The sequence below is a fragment of the Rhinichthys klamathensis genome, unplaced genomic scaffold (assembly GCF_029890125.1).
Source record: "Rhinichthys klamathensis goyatoka isolate OS25496 unplaced genomic scaffold, OSU_Roscu_1.1 h1tg000296l_1, whole genome shotgun sequence".
Classification (NCBI taxonomy): domain Eukaryota; kingdom Metazoa; phylum Chordata; class Actinopteri; order Cypriniformes; family Leuciscidae; genus Rhinichthys; species Rhinichthys klamathensis.
In genome coordinates this window covers 389298-410079 of record NW_026606815.1, presented here as the reverse complement: position 1 = coordinate 410079, position 20782 = coordinate 389298, and the positions used below count along the sequence as shown (strand labels likewise).

Below are 20782 nucleotides of genomic sequence, written 5' to 3'. Positions count from 1 at the left end.
TATCGCAGAAGGATTTTTCTCTCATAAAGAGAGCTCTAGTAGTTTGTGTGATGCTCACAGGGGCCAACGCCGTGTTATTTTGAGCAAAACCCCAGAGTAGCAATTTGATTGTGGTCTTTGTCTACAGCATATACTTAAATATGCCAGAAATGTGGTCTGCCAGTCCAAGAGTTCGAGCTACACGATCACAACATCTGGCTGGCAGTTTCAACATTTATTGTCAGGTTACATTCCACGAGGTTAAGGTGAATAAGAACTGAAAGGAAGTTTGCTTTTTCTTTCTGTCTGCTCACTGTGCATTGAATAATGTCAACCGCATTGATTCTACCCCTGCTGAATGTCTGTATAAACAGCCAAATGACACATCTGTAAAAAAGCCCATAAGACTATTATTGGAACCTTTTCCAGTTCATGAATTCTGTCATTCAAATGAAACGGCTGGTATATAGGAAGCTTTCTTTGTTGTCATTCTTACGCCAGTTTCTGTTCTTGTGCGTACTGAGGTTGAGCAGCAAATGAGCCATGACTGCAGCGCTTTAACATGAGTCCATGCCTGCTGACATTCTTTGTAATGGCAATTCTATTTATTTTCTTTCTGATTAGGTGGACGTCTGTGGCGCCTGTGAATCAGGATAGATCTCGACTCCCAACGATCTGCTATTTTCCACTTTAATGGCATTGGAAATCAGATTTGGCACGCATCAAGACGACCAGCTAATGGCACACGTTCTCTTGTTACCCCTCGAAGAATAAACGTGCCCTTCTTCCTCAGTCTCCGTGCTTTCCTTTTGTTTCTGCGGATGACATCATGGACCTCTGTGGTCTAAGAGTATCACAAGTGGACGCCAGCGTTCTGGATCTGAAGTCAGTGAGGTCAGTGTGTCATTTTGAGAGGAATGTGAAGCCATTTTAATGCGTCTGATTACAGCCACCACTGGAGAGCCTTGACTCAACATGCAGGGGTGGCCCAGGCAGGCCCAGCAGCAGCAGCTAGGATGCCTATCACCCAAGAAAATGCCCTGAACCATCTCCCCCTCCTGGAGAACTGGCTCAGGGCTCGAGAAAAGGACCGAGACGAGGGCGATGAGTCTCGGATGAGCGCAGGGGGTGTTTGCCAGGCTGCCATCTGCAAGCTTGTGGAATACATCCAGCTAAACTTTGCTGAAGTTGAGAGTCCTTTGTACAGTAGTAGCCCATTTAGAGAGGAAACTGATGCTGAAGTGAAGGCGGTCTACCTGAACAAGTCTGAGGAAGATGGACCGGAGTTCGGGCTCAGCTTTGGAAATATTCCCATTTTTGGAGACCCCGAGGGGAAAAAGAAAGGGGTCAGGAGGAGGCGCAGGAAGTGCGATAAAGGCCCTGTGTTGGATGTCGGGTGTATTTGGGTGACTGAAGTGAAAAAGAACAGTCCAGCAGCCCACTGTGGAGATATTAAGCTGCGAGATGAGCTGCTGTCACTAAATGGACAGCTGATGGTTGGGGTCGACGTCACTGGAGCCAGGTAAGATGTCTTTATTTGTTTACAATCAGCATATAATATGTTGTGCTTTATTTCGGTCTGTCCTAAAGTATTAGTTTGGTTAACAAAATAAGTAAGCATAAAGCTGAATTTGCTATTGATTTAATGAGTTTGTCTTAGCTTTGAATCTCTGTATTTCATTAATTGGGAAAAAGTGTGCACTGAAAGCATTCCTCTTTTGTCTTGTCATCATGTAAAGTAATTTGAGTGTGCTGGAATCCATTGAGAGTATGTGGAGTACCCTCATAATTTAAGATTTCCCCTCAATCTGTAAAAGCCAATGGGAAATGGGCCTGCTTTAATTCCATTGTAATCGTGCTAAAAAGTCAAAAGTATTAAACTAAAATGAACCACAGATAACATTGCCTGTTTGGTACTGAACTTGCGTGAAAGACTTGGTGACAGTGATAGCATCGTACATTGCCAAACTTAAATCTGTGGGGAATGTCATGAAGTTTTATGCTGAAGAGTTGACATCAAGTTGTTAATGTCTAAGATGGACTAAATTACTGAGAAGCTCTGGTAATTATTACTTTACCCCACCTCTCAATGTTAATAAAATAAAACTGCATGTCATGTGAATATTAACCAACACCAGAGAACTGTTAAAAAACATTAAAAAATAGGAAAATATTTTAGGTCAAACATTTTTGGGAATCCCATTTGGCACTGATGTCACTGGTCTGCAAATAGAGAAAGAAAAGGCAGCCGTCCATTTATTCAAAAGTAAAGTACAAACAGCCAAGAAAGGTTGCAGGGAGTTAAAATGGGTAGAAATGTTTGAAAATATATATCTACATTCTACAAGTTCAGTGAGTGGGATTTCACATTAGTGATAGTATAGTATATCACACCATTTTCTGAATAGCATCTGTCTGGGTGGCAGCTTCTTATTTAGGTATCAGGGTGATTCACAGCTGGTCAGAGAGAACAGGGCCTCCTGTTAGTGTTCATGTGTCTATATACATCGTGTCAGCATGTCCCGGGGTTGACTAGTTTTGCCCCAGAGCATGGTACTTGGATCAGGGCCAGTGGGTCTTTTCCTTATTTGTTTCCTCATGTTGACAGCTCTGACAGACGGCTGCATGTGTCAGTGGTGTGGACAGTCTCGTGTCTGTCCTTGTTTGGCCTCCATCTGGACCGGCTGACACGCTCAGCTTTCACTTAGACCGCCAAATGTCTGTGTCTAACTAAAACAAAGGAGGGACCTGCACTGTGAAGTTAACCATGTTGCAGTGCCATGCTTTTTTTGCCTTTTCCTTTCTTGGCAAACAGAACCTTGGAAAATGTGTCACATTACAAGTACTTTTGTGCTCCAGGTCGCCAATGACTTTAAAAAATCATGTTGGAATGCTTTGCACCATTTTTCTTCATTTTCAAAAGCACTATGGTTTTCTAAGAAGAGCTATTTTAGCTGCTAATGTTGTTATTTCCAGATTTGTAGTTCAGTTTGCAAACCTTTTTGTTCAGAATGAGAATATAATTGTCACAATTATGGACTCTTTTGATTTTTTTTGTTTTGTTTCCTTGCGATCTCCAGTGTTTTCATAGTTTAATTGAAATTAAGGCTTTTTCTTTGATAATCTCCATCGTTGTGATTTATACATACAGCCACCAATTGCAATAGTAACATTGCAGCTAAATTATTTTTTCTGTCCAACCATGATAAAATCTTTTTGATCTTGATCAGGCAGAAGTTAATGTATATCCAAAAGACTTCTAAATGAACGTACAGTGCAATTCTAAAGAGTTCATTCACCCAAAAATGAATATTCTGCCATCATTTATTCACCCTTATTGACCAAAATAACTGGCATATAGATTTTAACTGGTTTAACTGGACACTAAAATAGTGCATGCATAAATTTGCCCAATTGGCTATGTCCAAAAAACAAAAAATGCATTAGCATATTCTTCTTATTTCTAGAGTGTTTGTTTAGTTTATATCACTGTCTCATATCCTATACAGTCCTATATATACCCAAGTTGAAGACTACTTCCTTTGAATGTCCTGTGAATGTTGTGGTCTGTCAGGGTTGACTCAATCCCTGTAACTTAAGCTCTATAATTAGGGGTTGTATTGTGTGACTGATAAATGATAGGAAGTTTTGCAGTTCACACAGAATCTGGTTTGGGATAACTGATTCCTGTACGGATGGACAGCAGGATACAGAAAGGGAGGAGGTTCCTGGGAGTGGCACGTGGTTTTGACCAAGAACAGACGTATTATTTTCTCAAGCTAAAGAAAAGCTGTTCATGTCAAGACGTCTCTGGAAGAGAAACAACGGCTGTATTTCTTCTTGTTATTCTGATACAAGAGATCAGTCTGTTTCCTGTTGGTATAAGCTTCTTATACCAAGAAATCTGTGGATTTGGCAGGAAATTTTAGATTTACGTCACTTGTGCTTGCATGCTTATGTCATGTATGGTGATTTGATTGCGATGAAATTTTTCAAATGTATATGCTTTATAGCATGCACAACTGAGTTAAAGCTGCAGTCCGCATTTTTTCCTCTTTGTCGCCATCTCTGTTTGAAATCTGCAATGGGTGTAAATCGGACAGTTAATCACGATACGATACGATATCGATTCTCTCAGCCAGCCTAACGATATTTGCCGATACCTCAAAAAATTCTACGATACGATTACGATTCGATTCGATTCAGGGCTATATCAATCGATTAATCGATATTTAGATAGTATGTGCCGAGTGTACACAACCAGTTACGTTTATTAACTCACAATACATCCAAAATAACATGAAAGTTTAATTAAACTCTTTGAAAATTGCACACCTCTCCCAATTGGGACATTTACAAGTTGTTTGTTACAAGTTTAAAAAAAACATGATATATGAAAATGAACAAGAACGGAGTTATCTGTTTTTGCAAATGAACTCTTCTGTTATAACTTATTAAAGTTAATTGAAAGGATTATATATATATATATATATATATATATATATTGTGTGGCAAAAGCAGATAACTCCACATTTCATTTTTCAGAGTTAAACAAAGCCAAGTAATTGCTATGATACATAATAAAACACTTGGTTAACGTTAATCTCCTCAGCTGACATAAGTTAGACGCCTGTCAAACTTTGTTGTTGTGATTAACGTACACGCAATACAGAGAGCTTTTCACGACTCACCACTAACGTGCTGTTTTAGCAAGATTCCGTGAAAAAGTTTCAGCTTGTATTTTCCTTTTACGCCCCGAAGAAGATATCACGGGACGGGTTCATCAAGGTCACTGAAATCCATCCTCGATCACTTTTAGTCAGCTTTGACGAAACTCCTCTCAGCAAGCGCGTCTTTTCAAAGTGACAAGCAGCCTTGTCACCTGACCTGAATACTGCGCACTGATTCGCTAAAACAGACTGTTCGGGGCTTGTCGTTTCTGCTGTAAAACATGAACTCGCGATGCCTCGACAGTGGAAAATACCGGCTTTTGTGACAAAGGGTTCAGTCAATCTTGTCAGGCGTCTATTTCAGCGGAGAAAAGTTACGTGAGGATGTGGAGTGTGTCAAAATAAAGCTACCGTACATCGATATTTTATGTGTGGTATCGATGCATCGTATCGTTAGACGTTTGATCGATGCATCGATCCATATCGATGTATTGTTACAACCCTATTCGCGGAATTATCAACTTTACGTGAGTTGTCCTTCAACACCCTCGACACGGCACAGCGCGGATGAACACAATGTTTAAGGAGAGTGTGCAGCTGTCAATCACTGCACCGCGTGTCGATACTGCCATTTTGAATCACAGATTATTCTTTTTGGAAGTATGACTAACATAATTTTCACCGGAAAATGTCATCTGAACAAGCAAGTAACATCCACTTTTGTTCTGGTTCTGACATTGCAGTAAATCGCGCTGATTAAATCTAAAAATCGCTTATCATCACGCAAAACCGTGCAAATTATATTTTGTTCTCAACTTGTTAATGTTAACAACATCAGCATTGCGTGACTACATGTAATGTCCTTCCGATATGTATCCTTGTTTTCGCATGGGTCCGGTTGCAGTCTCTTTTTTCTGTAGCCACTCCGAAGTCCGAACGAAGTATTTTGCATTTTACAGCGGGTGAATCTGTTGTCACTGGTGATTGTTGTTTAAACCTTTCTGGATCCGCCATTAAAAATTGATAAGTTTAATTATATCAAGTGCTGTGAGAAAAGTAAATCTCCACCTCCAACATCCTCACACGCAATATAGCTTATACTAGCCAAGACTTCTTTATGTGTACAGATGTGACGTAATGACGCAAAGACATGTTCGAATCTCCCGCGGAAATCCACCAGTACCACTGGAGTTAAAAACATTATTACAAGCTTACCATTTTGAATCGAGCTACGGCAGGCAGATAGCGTTGAACACTGGCTGGTTATGTATTTTCTCAAATATGTATTTTGGATCATTTTTAACCCAAAAAAAGCTACGGACTGCAGCTTTAAAAACGAAGAAATTAAAATCGTATGTTTCAACTAGATGGCGATAGAGATGTCTAAATTCTAAATTGCACCTCTATAAGAACGGAAGCAGTTATTTTATAATACAGTAGTCAACATTTAAAGTGGATCAAAAAAGTTCATCAAAGTTGTCCTAAGACTAGAACGGGTATGCATGTATAACTTTGATTAAAGGTTTTGATCCACTTCAAATGTTGACTATTGTATATCTATTATGGGAAAAAATTAGCATAGCTAGTAATCAACATACATATACTGTTCAAAGGTTGGGGGTCGGTACGATTTTTTTTTATGTCTCTTGCCAAGGCTGCATTTATTTGATCAAAAATAAAGTAAAACAATAATATTGTGAAATATTATTACAATTTAAAATATCTGATTTCTATTTTAATATATTTTGAAAATGTAATTTATTCCTGTGATGGCAAAGCTGAATTTTCACTATCCATTACTCCAGTCTTCAGTGTCCTTCACATGATCCTTTAGAAATCATTATAATATGATCTGATTTGATGCTCAAGAAACATTCATTATTATTATCAGTGTTGAAAACAGTTATGCGGCTGAATATTTTTGTGAAAACCATGAGTAGTAATGTTCAAAGTTCAGGGAAGAAGGCGGCGGACACCGGTGAACGTTCAACATAAAAATTTATATCAAAATAAATAAATTACAAAATAGTCCAGGCCTGGTTCTCTCTTGTCCATCACTGTCGTCAGTCCTCCTTTTATCCTTCCTGAGCTCCTCGTGGGACTCGAGACTGGTGTGGCGCGCAGGTGACGCTCATTAGCACTCACGTCACCGGCCTCGCTCCGTTCCCACAGCTCTCGGCCTCGCCCTGCTTGCCACACCATGATAAAACATGTTTAGGATTCTTTGATGATAGTAAGTAACAAAAATAGTAAGAACAGCATTTATTTGAAATAGAAATCTTTTGTCACATTATAAATGTATTTGTCTCTTTTAATCAATTTAATCCATCCTTGCTAAATAAAAGTATTAATTTCTTTCTGTTGACCTCAAACTTTTGAATGGCGGTGCATGTTGATTCCTTTGCTGGTGTTCCCACTAGGCTTCTAAACTAACTTGACCAGCACAATCGTGCATTAATCAACTTAAAAAAATCATGCTAGTAAAGTCTCCTATTCAATCTTTACTGAAGACACCGCAGACTCATTTTTAGAGGTCCAGCCATCCATTAGCCTAGCTGTTTCCTTCCTTTACTCACACAAACCTTTGGTTAAATTTCAGTTCAAGTGAGTTTTATGAGTCTGCCTCAGGGTTATGTTCGCTCATTACTGCATTACTCTTATTTCCTCTCTCAGGTACGGCCTGAATCTGTAAGGGTACAAACACTGAGAACTGTTGGAGTAGAAAGTCTGGTGTGAGTGGAGAGATGAGGGTTGGACACGGTTCAAAAAGCAATGGACCAAAGCCTTCAAACACACACACAAAAAAAAGAGATACATGATGGAAACTTTATTTTTCATCAAGTGCTTTTCATGTTAATAATTTCAATGCAAAATTTCTGGGCCTGAATGCAGCTCACCACAAAAAGCCTTGTTGGTTTAATGTGTCTTCTTGTAATTTTGGTTCCCCCGCCTCCCCCCCTTTAACAGCCTGGACCAGCATCTGTCTGTGGGGAGCTTGGAAAATAGATCAGTGGCACTGCTCCAACCGGCCCATGCAAAGTGTTCTCCACGTGCTCAATGAGCGAGTATTGGAGAAAACAAGGTTAAGAACAATACACTTTACTTAGATTTACTGCAACAAAGAAAATACCTGTTTGCCTAGAAAGCTAGAATCAGCTGATTTAATGGATTTAATTTAAAGGATTTTTCCAAAGATTTTGAGATCCAGAAGCCACAAGTATTTAGGAGTCTAGAACAGAGGTGTGAAGAAATAAAGGACCGCACAGAGTGAATTATGAACCGTACATTTTCCCTGCAACTGTTTTTACAGACATATACTGTGTCAAAGTGATTAACTGTATTAGAATCTCCATCTGTCCTATCAAAACCACGATGAAACATTACACATTTCAGCTTGTAAGTCTGCCTAGTTCCTGTCAGTATAAAGATCAAAGCCTTTTAGTCTGTTTGCTTTAAATTGATTCTCAGAGTCCTGAATTGGCTCGCCAGCTCTTTGCGGTTGTTAAATTGCCGCTTGGATGAATGAGAGAAATACTGCCATCTTTTCCCTGGCATTAACTATGTCTGAGTTTGCACTTTTCTCTTAAGAAAAAGTAAGCTTTGACTCTTTTGTCTTTAGTGAAATTGGTGCCATTTTCCCACAGTAATGGATATGAGAACCTCAAATCAGGCACTGTGGTCTAGTTAAAACAGTACAAGAATATTCCTTGATTGAAAATAGCTTGTAATCATCAGATCAAATGTTTTGTTTTGAGATTGTGAGGGTGTAAATAAAATATGCATTGGAATGGTTTAAAATGCCAAGGACAGGAATTTAGTCAGAAATTTGGATGAATCAAATGCCCATTATTAAATATTACACTGTAAAAAAATATATCCAGTTAAATTGATGGTAAAAGCTGACAGCTGTGGTTCCCGAACAACAAAAACAAGATAATGTTTGCATTATTACGGAATGCCTCAACAGTGTATTTCATTAAGTTACATAATGTAAACATACCAATCTACTTGAACTACCAAGACCTGCTTCTTACCTTAAAATGTGCTGATAACCACTATATTAATACTGTGGCCGGCTGCATAAACTGCTTGGACTAGTCAGTCATGTAATTTTTTTTTTGTTTTAACACTGGTCATAACTTTTTTTTTTTTATGTCAGTTACATAAAAAAAATAGATTGGTCTAATTTGAATATGAAAAGTAAGACTGATTACCTCTTGACAAAATGCTGGTTGGCCAGAGGTCTTAATAGTGACTGTGTGTCAATAGAAAGCCATGATGAATCAGAAAACATGACCAATAGTTGTATATTGACGTGCACAGGGTCAAACAAAGACCAAACACCATCAGAGTAACATACAACACTAAAATAATGCAGTAAAAATTAACTAAATATCATAAATTATAACACAAAAAACATTACCGATAACAAAAATAAGAGGAATCAAATCTGTTTAAATAAAATATAATCTTATGAGATGTGTCATCATGACTCATGTAGGAGTTTCTGGAAATGTCCATTACCCTTTAATTGACATGGTAATTCATAGTTTTGCTTTCAGAAACCATAAATATATAACTATAACCATAAAACCCCCATAAATATATAAATATACCATATAATGTTATGTTAAACCATTTACGATTTCCACTGTATAATGTAGGTAAAATACAGTTAACCAATTATCAGGTTTTAACTGTTGCATTTTTACAGTATTTTTTCTGTTGGCATTGTCAACATGTTTACAGTGTAGAATTGTTCAGTCTTGAGATGAAAGATAATACTGCTCAGAAATCATATTTTTTTCAGTAAGTCAGCCTAATGTTATGGACAGAGTTATAACTTCAGCACATGCAATTAAGAATTTTATCAGTCTCAAATTCCCAATTGCACATGCTTCATTGGAAAAATGCTTTTATGACATGGGTTCAAAATCAAATCATACATCTACTGTGCATAAACCCTGTGCCATGAGAATAAGACGAAGTCTCACGGAACCCCCATTTCTCTGGTCACAGATGGAGTGGAGGATTAGCTCTGTTCAATCCGGATATTCAGGTAATACTGTCTGGTTTGTGGAACCAACCATTTTGAAGCCCCACAAATTACATTCCACCATGTCTGGCTCTGTGATTTTCAAGCATGCCCATTGCCCATTGTGGCTGTTTTGTGGAAAGTGGTGGTTTATTGAGCAAGGCTGATCTAGGCCATGTGCACGCACATGACAGTGCCTCTTTACAATTTTAGGATCCTAGCTCTGTCTGTGGAATTACAAAATCGAATTGTAAGTAAGTGAATATATTAGAAAAGTCACACATGTTCTTTTTAAGGTAAAACACAGGGTTTCTGTTCTTCAAACTCTTTCATGTTTTAATTTGATATGAAACCCTTTTCAATTTTAATTTTAGCACTGATTTCTGGAGCGTTTCTGATTGGTTAGTTTTCAGATTGGCTTATTAGGGTAGACTTCTTTTATTGCTGATAACTGAGTCAAGGTATGATTTCTCAGGACACATGCAGTGATATCTGTGAGACATTATTTGTGATGACAAAAAAGGCTGTACAGTTAGGACTGTACAGTTGTCGCTTTGTCCACTAGAGGGCAGTAGTACAAAACTTTCTAGTTATTCCATACAAAAATCCTTTTACTTGCACTAATGAAATAAACACCACAAAATGTGATGAACAAAATTTTATTAAACTATTTTAGGTAAAATTGAGCATCCAGATATTTGACATTTGTATGAATATGATTGTGAGAGATAAAAAAAAAAGGTCACTTTTTTCTTAATTTTACTTTTTGTGTATTACCTAATTTACTATGGTCAGAACAGCAACAGCAGAAGATACGACGTGTCCATTTCAAGACGGCGAATATTGTGGAAGGCTAGGGTGCAGTGAATGATGCTACTGTCTTTGGGACATTTCCCCACAAACCCCTCAGAGTTATGTAAAGAATGTGTGCCAGACTGCTGCCTGCTGCCGGATGTCTTTCATATGAAAACAGGCTTTAGAAGGAGACGCTCAGGCAGTGCAGACTCAGGTGCAGTCTGTTACTATTTGTGGTATTTATTTTTTTGTTTTATTTTTTCATAACCTAGTGGAGACACCATTTCCCTTCAGCAGTAAATGATGCAGTGATCAAGCGTATTTTCTATCTGTTTCTTTGGAATATTATAATCCTGCCAGGAGGGCGGACAGCACAGTGAGGCATCAACATCTTAATCAGTTTGACAACACATGTACAGCAAATTCTCACAATGCAACCAAATACAGAAACGCGCTGCAAATACTCACAACTCATATGATCAGGATGTTAAAATAAACGAAAAACTCACCTTTCAGGTCATCGACAACACCACTGACGACGAGTAGCCATTAAACAATAAGCATGTCCCAGCCAGGTTCATCACTTGTTGGTGTCCCCTTGAAACATTTCTTTTGCGGTCTGTGCTATTTGCAGCAACGTATTTCTGTATTTGGTTGCGTTGTGAGTATTTGCAGCACAAGTGTTGTCAAACTGATGAAGATGTTTTCTTAATTTGTTGGTGTTTTCTTCCGTTGCAGTGATTTGAGCTCTCTTGGCCACGGCCTATGTCCCAATATAACTGAGTATGGTCATCATAATCGCGTGCAACATTTATTTGTTTCAGAACCATGAAGAGGTTCTTATTCAGAACTGAATGATTTTTATTACATTAGGTTCCTTTAAAGTGATGTATCCGAGTGAAACGGCTTCTCGAACAAGAAAAAATGTCATCTGAAGAGAAGAGATGCTGTTGCAAGAGGCAGGGGATGTTATTTTGATTAAAGATTACGATATTCATTTTCAAAAACATAATGATGTGCATATGGATAAATCATTTATAAATATTCCTCAAAACGAATGGTCAGTTTTGATTTTATGGTGACTTGGTTCTCGCATCTAGTAATGCATCACCATACTGTTGTACTAAACTACTGTAATCACCGTTACTGAATCTACAGTGCGACCACTCTGATTTCATAATGAAAGACTGTTATAACAGGCCTGGCTCCACCTAATCAGGAGCTTGGCCCACCCTGGCCCCTCACCGGCCCACCTGGCTCACCCTGGCCCCACATCAAATAACGACCAATCACAAAATTGGTGCGATGTCCAATTCAGCGATGTTCAAATCGCTGAATTACCAGTAATAACTGAACATTTTACAGATTAAAAAAAGTTTTACACTTACTTTTTTTATTAAATTCTGCAAAAAAGAGGGGTTTTTGTTCTTTAAATCATTTGAATCTCTGCCCCCAACAGAGAGCCTATAAAAGCATATATTTATTCATTAAGTGTTAATAATAGACATGTGATATTCATTTTGAGGCGTTAAAGGAAAATGCATAATTGAATGTGTGACAGAATTGTATCAATTGAGCAAGAACATTAGGTAAATAGAGGCATAAAACAAGTTATTTATGCTTCTAAAAACAGTATAGCAGTGTTAGGCTACTAATAGTCACTTTCAAAACCTGCCCCTTTTCATAAAAAATCTGAAATTACAAAATTGATACAAGATTTGTTATTAGGGGGAAAAAGGAATACATATATTGATATTCATGTTGAAAAAAAAAATGCATCTAAGTAAAGGAACTAGATCGTCTCCGACACAAGGATGTTACTGAGTTTTGTTGTAGCTAGTCAGTGATCATTTATAAAAATGAATGAATGAATTGGCCTATTAGTATTCTAATTAAATAATTTTAATGGAATCTGAACCGTAATCATATCCAAATGAGAAGAAGTACAGTTAGGACGAAGGTAGGCTAGTTCACGAGGATTTAAAACACCGGCTTTTCCTTCTGGTGTCAGTATCTGAGTCGAGATTCACCCTGAGCGTCTTCTGTTGGGAGTTTGGAGAAGGGGCGGGACGATCCAAACAATCTCACAACCGCTGAGATGCAACGCGCTGGATAATGGATCCCTGACGCTCGTGCAAAGTTTGCGAGCGCCGAACCGAGCTGTATTTTCATTTGACAATCTCAGAGGCACGGACATTGTCCGTATCGACAGGCTGTCCTGTGGAAAAAAAGCAGCCATGGACTTTAATCAAGCTGTGAGTAGATCACATGAAAGGGGCGAGTCGCTCGAGCTGTTAGAAACATTTCCATGAACATACAGCGAAGTCGCTCAGGGACTTTATACGGATGATTGCTATGGTTATTGAACTCACAGGAGCCCAAACAGCGCGTGCCAGCTGCCAGGAACTGACCTCACCGCAAAAAAGATGACGATGAAGGGGTGGAAGTGAACATTTCAGGTATACGCATTTGCATAGGCATGACTGTATTGTGCTTGCTGTTAGTGACGTGAGACATATTTACAGCTTCTTGGAGGAATAAGTAGCATACGAACGTTATATTAAATCTTACAGATGATCTTGTCATATTAGTTCACTTTTTGTTGCATAGGCTGACATGTAGGCTATCATATAAGTATTGCTACTGTAGTGATATTTAATGGGTGAATATCAGTTCTTCTCAACAACATTTAACAGCTTTTCATGCTTCTTGTTTTGACAAATATCTGGGATTCCCTGGTATGACACCATGTCCTCCCATGTTTGTTGCAGAAATGGACATGCAGGTTAAACATGCCAATAGCATTCATTCATTACCCAGATCCTATACTCATTACTGGCAGAAAGTAACAATAAATATTTCTTAATAATGAATAAGATTTGACTTTGGTTTAAATGGCACTTAATGACACTGTTATCTGTGTGTTAATATGTTTCCTAATCCAATTTGTTATTTGTTCACCATTATATTTGTTTCACTGTTGTCTTCATAGCCTGTTGGTCTTATCTGATCACATAATAGATGAAACCAAAGGGAGAGCTTCAGCTACTGCAAGTGTTGTTCTGTGAATGGAAGTGTTCTATTTCTGAGGAAGTGCTGGGTAAATAGGGACTATAAATCTACTTATCTCTGAGTCACATAAGCTCTCCTCCAGCACTGCATAAAGAGGTATACCCTATGTCCTCACATGTCTTAAATTGCTATCTGAAACTGGCTTGACACAGACTCGAATTTATGAATGATCAAAAAGTGCTTTGGTCAACTTTTTGCACTGAATATTCTCTCCACAAAATGTATTACTGCAATTCTGCATCCTGAGACTTCAGTAATATTTACAGAATGGAATGGGGTTGTATATGCCATATTCTGTGGAATAATAATGGTTTTATTCTCTTTTGAGATTCTTTATGAGTTATTTTCGCACTGCATTGAAAAGCAGAATCTCAATGCTTTCAGAGAACATTGTCAGGATTTGGAGATGAGTGTTCACAAATTCTTTTGAGCCCCCAAAGGGAGCAATAGATTTGAGCAGCCAATTGGAACAGGTTTTTTGGTAACTAAGCTCTATTTAAAGCAACGGGTCATGTTTGGGTTGTTTGACTGCTGTCTCTGCCCCAAACAAACAATTTTGTTGTTGCTTCCACAATGCTAACTGGTTTAAAGGTGGATGGCCACCTGTCTCTCTAATCTTTGTGAGGGGATACAATTCCCTGTTTCAACGTCTGGTAATAACTACTGTTTAAAGGTTTCGGGTCACTCAGTAAATTTTTTTTTTTTTAAAGAAATGAACATTATTAATATTATTTTATTCACCATCGATGCATTAAATTGACCAAAAGTGAAATTAAATATATTTAAAATGTTTCCAAATATTTATATTTAAAAAAATCCGTTTTCTGTTCATTAAGGATTACTGAGGAAAAAAATAGGGATGCACCGAAATGAAAATTCTGGGCCGAAACCAAAAAAATCAGGATACACTTGGCTGAAATCCTAAACCGAAAATAAATGATAAATAAATAATCAATTAATTTATCAAACTTCTTTAATAATCAACACTCAAGTTGTACATTTAAATTACACATAAAGCAGTTTTTATATCAACTTTTTAATATAATTGTTTCTACTCCAGTTTGTTGGTGAAATAATCATTTAAACGACAATAAACTGTAATGACTTGTTTTCATGACAGATTTATTTATACATAAATAATGGAGACGTCACTAACAGGTTAAGTAAAAAATATAGTGAATATGTAATACAGTGCATAATATTTAGCAAAATGCTCTTTTCTAGCTAACTAATGAGTTATGGCCATTGAATAGCTTTCTTGAGGTAAATGTAACGTTAATGTCCACACAGCTGACATGTTTAACTGTTGTAGCTTATCCACGTTGTGTGTACGAGATAGACGTTGAACAACACAGTCAAAACGTGGCATAGGAGAAACGCTACTTAAAGGTGCTCTATGTAACTTTTCTACTAAAATTAATCCTTTTTTTATTGCCTGTGTGTGAAGGGGTTGTAATCACACATTAAAATGATCCACTTGTCGAGTTTTGCTATTACCTCTGAAGGCCAGTATTCCTATTTCTATGTGAAGTCTCCGGGTCGGATTTACCGCGAAATCCAACGGATGTGACGTGCATGCGCGCTCCCGAGCCTCTCTCCTTATATACAGTCTATTGTAGACGATCAAGGAGTTACGTCCTGTTAAAGGCGCACGTTTTTCGGCTTATATCTCAGTCAAAATTTGATCAATATTCCCAAGACTCTTAATTGTTCGTAGTGCTGGACGGGGCCTTTCGAACGAGCCCACCCCCGAGGTCCAACTCGCCCGGCTCCCCGAGTTATAGCCGTTCGAAATCGGGGGTCCCAGCGAACGGCGATCCGGTAGGGGGCATCCCTGAGGCCCGCCACTCTAGCGTTCGGGCAAGGGTTCCCCTGGGACCTCCTCCCCCGAATTTGAGCTCTCTGGGTCTTTGCGTTCCAGAGATACGAGCGATTTTCTTCAAAGATCGTGACGTGACCGGCGTCCGCAATTTTGCAGCGCGCCCGATGGTTTTCTGCTAATATCTCCCCGAAAACACCACCAAAAATGGTCCCAACGAGCTCGGTGCTCGCCGAATCCATCTAGTATTCGCCGAGATATTTGCGTAATAGACGGTATTGTCTATGAGTTCGAGCACGAGCGCTCTTGTAAAATTTGTTTGCGATCTGAAACATCACCACTAGAGGCCGCTAAAAGTTACATAGAGCACCTTTAAATGTCTGTTTCGGTCATTGATTGAACAGAAACCATATATTTCAGAGCTACAGTAGTAAACTGTTTTGTAAACCGGTCTACCCACAAACTAAAACACACACACTCACTCACAAAAATGCAACACTGCACCCAGAAGAAATGAGAAGCTCTGTGTTGTCCTGACATCTGTCTCTCCATCTGAGAGTGTTCAAATGCAGAGCCGCTTGTGGTGGGCCCTGTTTCCCCTCTGTAGGCTTGTTCATGAGGAGATTGCTGACTGAGGTTATAACTTTAGCTCTCCACCGCATTGTGGAATGTCTTTACAGTATCTGCAAATTTCTGCCGTATTGCCTCCAGTTTTAACCTATAGGAAGTGAGTTAGCCCTAGTTTTAAATTGAATCAGGAATTGTATTACTTTTAATGTGTAAACATAAAATATGACATGAACAGGTGCATGCCCAAATCAGTATTCCTTGGGAATCATTTAATAATATTGAGTATAAGTTTTGAGTTTGTGAATATATGCTCCGTAGCCTCTCGTCTTCATATTACAGAACCCATAACTGTTTCAAATGCCTGTTTCAAGGAAATGGAAGTGTATGTCTGTGGTTTGACTCCCATTTGAAGCTCTTGTTAAAAGCTATGGCATATCCTCACCCTTGCTTAGGTCATCTCGTTGGCCATTTGGCTTATTAACAGAGTGTATGGTGAATAGTTTAAAGAATTTGATAACATTTGTCTCTCTTAACCCTTCAGTCCGTTTAGACTCACAAATGTTTCTATTTCCTTGGTCTTTCCTCACAAGTTAGTCTCATTTTGAGCTCTTTCTGTAATCCAAATCATTAGTTAATCAGCCTAGTGAGAGCATGATTTTCCTCATTTCTTGGCCAGCATTGGCTTTTGTATTCTTAGTAAAGAGCTTTTTTCCAGTAACCTGGATGAGGCAAGAGGGAAGAAATTTTACACAGTATTTAAAAGATTATTGTGGATGCATCAAACTTTGGGGTCATGCTCTTCAAGTAAACAAATTGAACAAATTGATTGGCTTTAACTTTTTATACAATAACGAAGTATTTGGACTCTTAAAGGGGTCATATAATGCCATTTTTGTACAAGCTAATATGATTCTTTAGGGTCTAAATTAAAAGTTTGTAATATACTTTAATTAAAAATTCTCATTAGTATTGTAAGAAAACACTTATTTTACCTGGTCAAAAACAGCTCTGTTTTCAGCACGCCGTTTCAGTGCATATGACTTTAAATGATCATGAGCTTTGCTGACTCCGCCTCTCTGTTCTGTGCGTACACGTTTGTAACACAATACCATAACGTGTTGTTCATTATAAACGTGGGATTATGAATTATATGGAGAACGTCGTACATAGAAAACATGCAGTAATGTACCCTGAGTGTAAACCTTAGACTCATTCATCGTGAAGCGATTTGCAAAGATATAAATATTAATATAAAGTTTAATAAAACGTTACACTCACTTCAGTTGTTCTAGAGGTTCAGCAGGAACACGAATATCTGGTACCGATTCTTTATTCAGGAGCAGCTGCTTAGCAAAACCAGCTTTATACTGATCCTCGTTTATAAAGCAGTCTGGTGAGAAATGATTCGCGCAAACATGAGAGCAGAGCAACATTGCTCGTGGGGAATATTCCCTTCGAAAACAAACTCAGCCACTGCGTCTTCAGCGGTTCGGATTTAGGAACATTAAAATGACTGTGTTCGTTATTACACCCAAGAACAGAACACCACAATCGCTTAGACGCCATTCTGCTCATAGACAGTGCTCCAGCATATCAACAATGACCGCGCCGGTCCGCGTGGACTATGATTGACAGCTCTCACGAGCGAGGGCGGGTCTGTGTTGAAACGCGCCTATCAATCAACAATCGCGGGAGGGGCGTCCGACCGTGTGACGTCACACGGTCGAACGGCTCGATTTGAGGCAGGGGAAAACATATAAGGAGATTAAAACAAAACCACTGGATGGATTTTTATCATTATATGATGGTTGTGTACAGGCACTGCCAACACACATTTCAGTACAATCAACTTAAAAAAGTGCATGTACCATTATATGACCCCTTTAAACCACTTACGGTAAATGTCTGTGCAGGTTTTCTTTTTAAAACAATACGTCTGCTAGGACACCTGTGTGAACTTGAGAAGTTCATAAATCCACTAAGTTCCATAGCATAATTTTTACTGTTTGAGTTTTTGTAATATAATGCATTCAGACAAATTTTAAGAGTGATTTGAGTGTCCAAATAAGTCTATGGTCACTAAAGGACCTAATGTGATTTATTGCATGAATCGAATGATACTGCATGTCTTCCTTGAGTCTTCACACACATCTAAGCTTGTAGAATAAAGATTTGTTGTTTGCTAATATTTTTTTCATATTATTTTGCTTTTATACTTTTTGTGACGTCTGTTTTTTTTTCATGCAGCAAATGCAGAGCATGAGCCTAATCTTAATCCTATTTTTCCAGTGCTTGTTATTAATGTGACTGTTCATGTTGTTCTCTCCAAGTTAATCATGTGATGCACTGACAGTTTTTTGTGTTGGTACCCGTTTTTTACATCCAGACTCCAGTGTAAAATCTGGGTCCTGAAGCAAAACCTCTCAAAAGCCACTGATGCAGTTGGGCAGATACTTTTAAAATAGTATTTGGAGAAATGTCAGTGTTTTGTTCTTGAGTATGTGCTGAATCCGACCTTTCTGATCATAGATTGTTTCTAATGTGTTTACTTTTTAGGATTAAATAGATTTCAAATACATAAATCAAAGTTTTGTCTGGACCCTGACCTTTATCTGACCCTACAAATGCATCAAAATAATCTGAAACGAAGTGTTGAAGCTTCTTTCATCATCTAGATAGAAGCGCTTATATAATAAGAATACATTGCATAATAATCATTGTTATGAAAATCCATAAACCAGAAATCAGTTCATATAAATTTACTCCTATATAATTCTTCACTTTTTATGAGGCCACCTAATATCTATTTTTGTATTGCCATATGTGATCTCTTATTTTTGTGTGTGTGTGTGTGTGTGTGTGTGTGTGTGTGTGTGTGTGTGTGTGTGTGTGTGTGTGTGTGTGTGTGTGTGTGTGTGTGTGTGTGTGTGTGTGTGTGTGTGTGTGTGTGTGTGTGTGTGTGTGTGTGTGTGTGTGTGTTTGTGTGTATGGTAAATTCATGTCCCAGTTACAAAGGTTGTCACATTTTCCTGGTTAAATAAACACTAGGCCTACTTTACATTACATAAGAAAGCAAATACAATTCTATTTTGTATTTTTACATTAACAATGGAATTAATGTTCTATTTATTAAAACCAAGTATAAATAATATAATCAAGTTTAGTGTTTTAAAGCAGTTTTACATTTATAATAAATAATAATAACTAAAGGCAGTAACAATTTAAACAATATATTTTATTTGTGAACTGATGTTCTGTTCTTTTTAATAGTCAACTTATTTTTGGATCATCAGTCATCAAGCTCAGTAAACGTGTCACAGATACGATCGATGTACCTTTAAATCTCACCAAGCTAATTGCTCACTAAAAAAACCCTCACAGTCATCATGTTTTTTGAGGCCATTACAAGTTTTGATGTGACAAAGCAGTGACAAGTGGGTGAGTTGTTTACTTACTTTTTAATGTGACTTCCCATTAACGCCATAATTTTGTTAATTCAGGCTGACTCACTAATGTGCATGTAGAAGCCGGATTTATCGCACAAACCAATCATAGCGTGATTCATTCTCATCATTCCCCATTCATTCGCAATTACCCCCCACCAAACTCACTGCATGCTTTAGGGGGTCTGTTAAAACTCATTGGGCTCAGGGGAAGCAAGAGAGACAGTGCAGAGACTCGCTTTGTAACTTTACCTGTGTAAAACCTTTACCTGTGTGTCGCTGTTGGACAGGGTTACTCACACTGTGTATGTGTATGTGTGTGTGTGTGTGTGTGTGTGTGTGTGGTTGTGTACATGTTTTTCTATCCCAGTGGGGACTTCAACCTGAATGCACACAGACCTAAATTGAGGTCCCCATGAGGAAACAAGCTTATAAATCATACAGAATGAGGTTTCTTTTATGTAAAAGTGCAGAAAGTTTTCTGTGATGGACAGGTTTAGGGGTAGGGTTAGTGTAAGGGGAGAAAATATACAGTTTGTACAGTATAAAAATCATTACGTCTATGAAGAGTCCCCACAAAGATAGAGAACCAGACGTGTGTGTGAGTGAGTCTATTTAACAGACTTGATGGTTTATGGTTTAACTCATTCATTGCTCTGCTTTTGTCTGCATTACAGGATAAGAAAGCTCTTAGGCCTTATATTTTTCTGATTTTTAATCAGTTTACTGTGTCTGCAGTAAATGTGGCGTATTCAAACAACTTTGACATAGTCCTTTTATATTTAAAAGCTTTAAATGCCTATTGCCCACCAAGCACAGTTGCCATAAAGCCACCGGGGTGGCGGTGGCGCCAGGGCTTGGGCCTGTCATCGCTGCTTTCAGCTATAATTTATTCAAAATTGTATTATCCTGTGTCTTGTTGTTGTTGTTTATTTGTTAATATGTGTGCACTGGAAGCTTCATTACCAAAAAAAGTTCCTTTGTGCAAGCACACCTGGCAATACAGCTCTTTGTGCTTCTGAAACTGATTATGGTTCTTTGCATTCCTCTTGTCCCCCTGTAATCCAATGTCATATGTGACAAACTATCCTAAGCTAACTCTCAATGGTATTTCTGTCGTTATGGTTATGGCAAATAAGGTGGAAAAGTATCTAAATCCAACCCAAGAAATGGGATTTCCTTACTTGGCCTGTCACAGTATCAGTTTATTCTTGTGAGTTTGCAGGATCCGTTGCAACATATGATATCCAGGTGCAAACTTTTATTCACATCTGTAGTCGCTTGGATCACAGCCATGGGAAAAGACTTTTCTGGAGGTTTCAGCTATGCATATAAATGATCATCTACCCAACCTGACATCTGCGCCTACGATACAATCCACGCATACGCGCCGCTTTGA

The 20782-nt window shown here is 38.2% G+C and overlaps 1 protein-coding gene across 1 annotated transcript in view; it reads left to right on the top strand.

Moving 5' to 3' along the window:
* The first annotated feature begins 608 nt into the window (after positions 1–608).
* Positions 609–20782, top strand: part of pdzd2 (PDZ domain containing 2) — a 66062-nt gene continuing 45888 nt past the window's right edge. Inside the window, exon 1 of the mRNA XM_056269986.1 lies at positions 609–1501. Within this exon, the coding sequence (XP_056125961.1) occupies positions 996–1501 (506 nt within the window). The 5' untranslated portion in view covers positions 609–995. The remainder of the gene's footprint in view (positions 1502–20782) is intronic.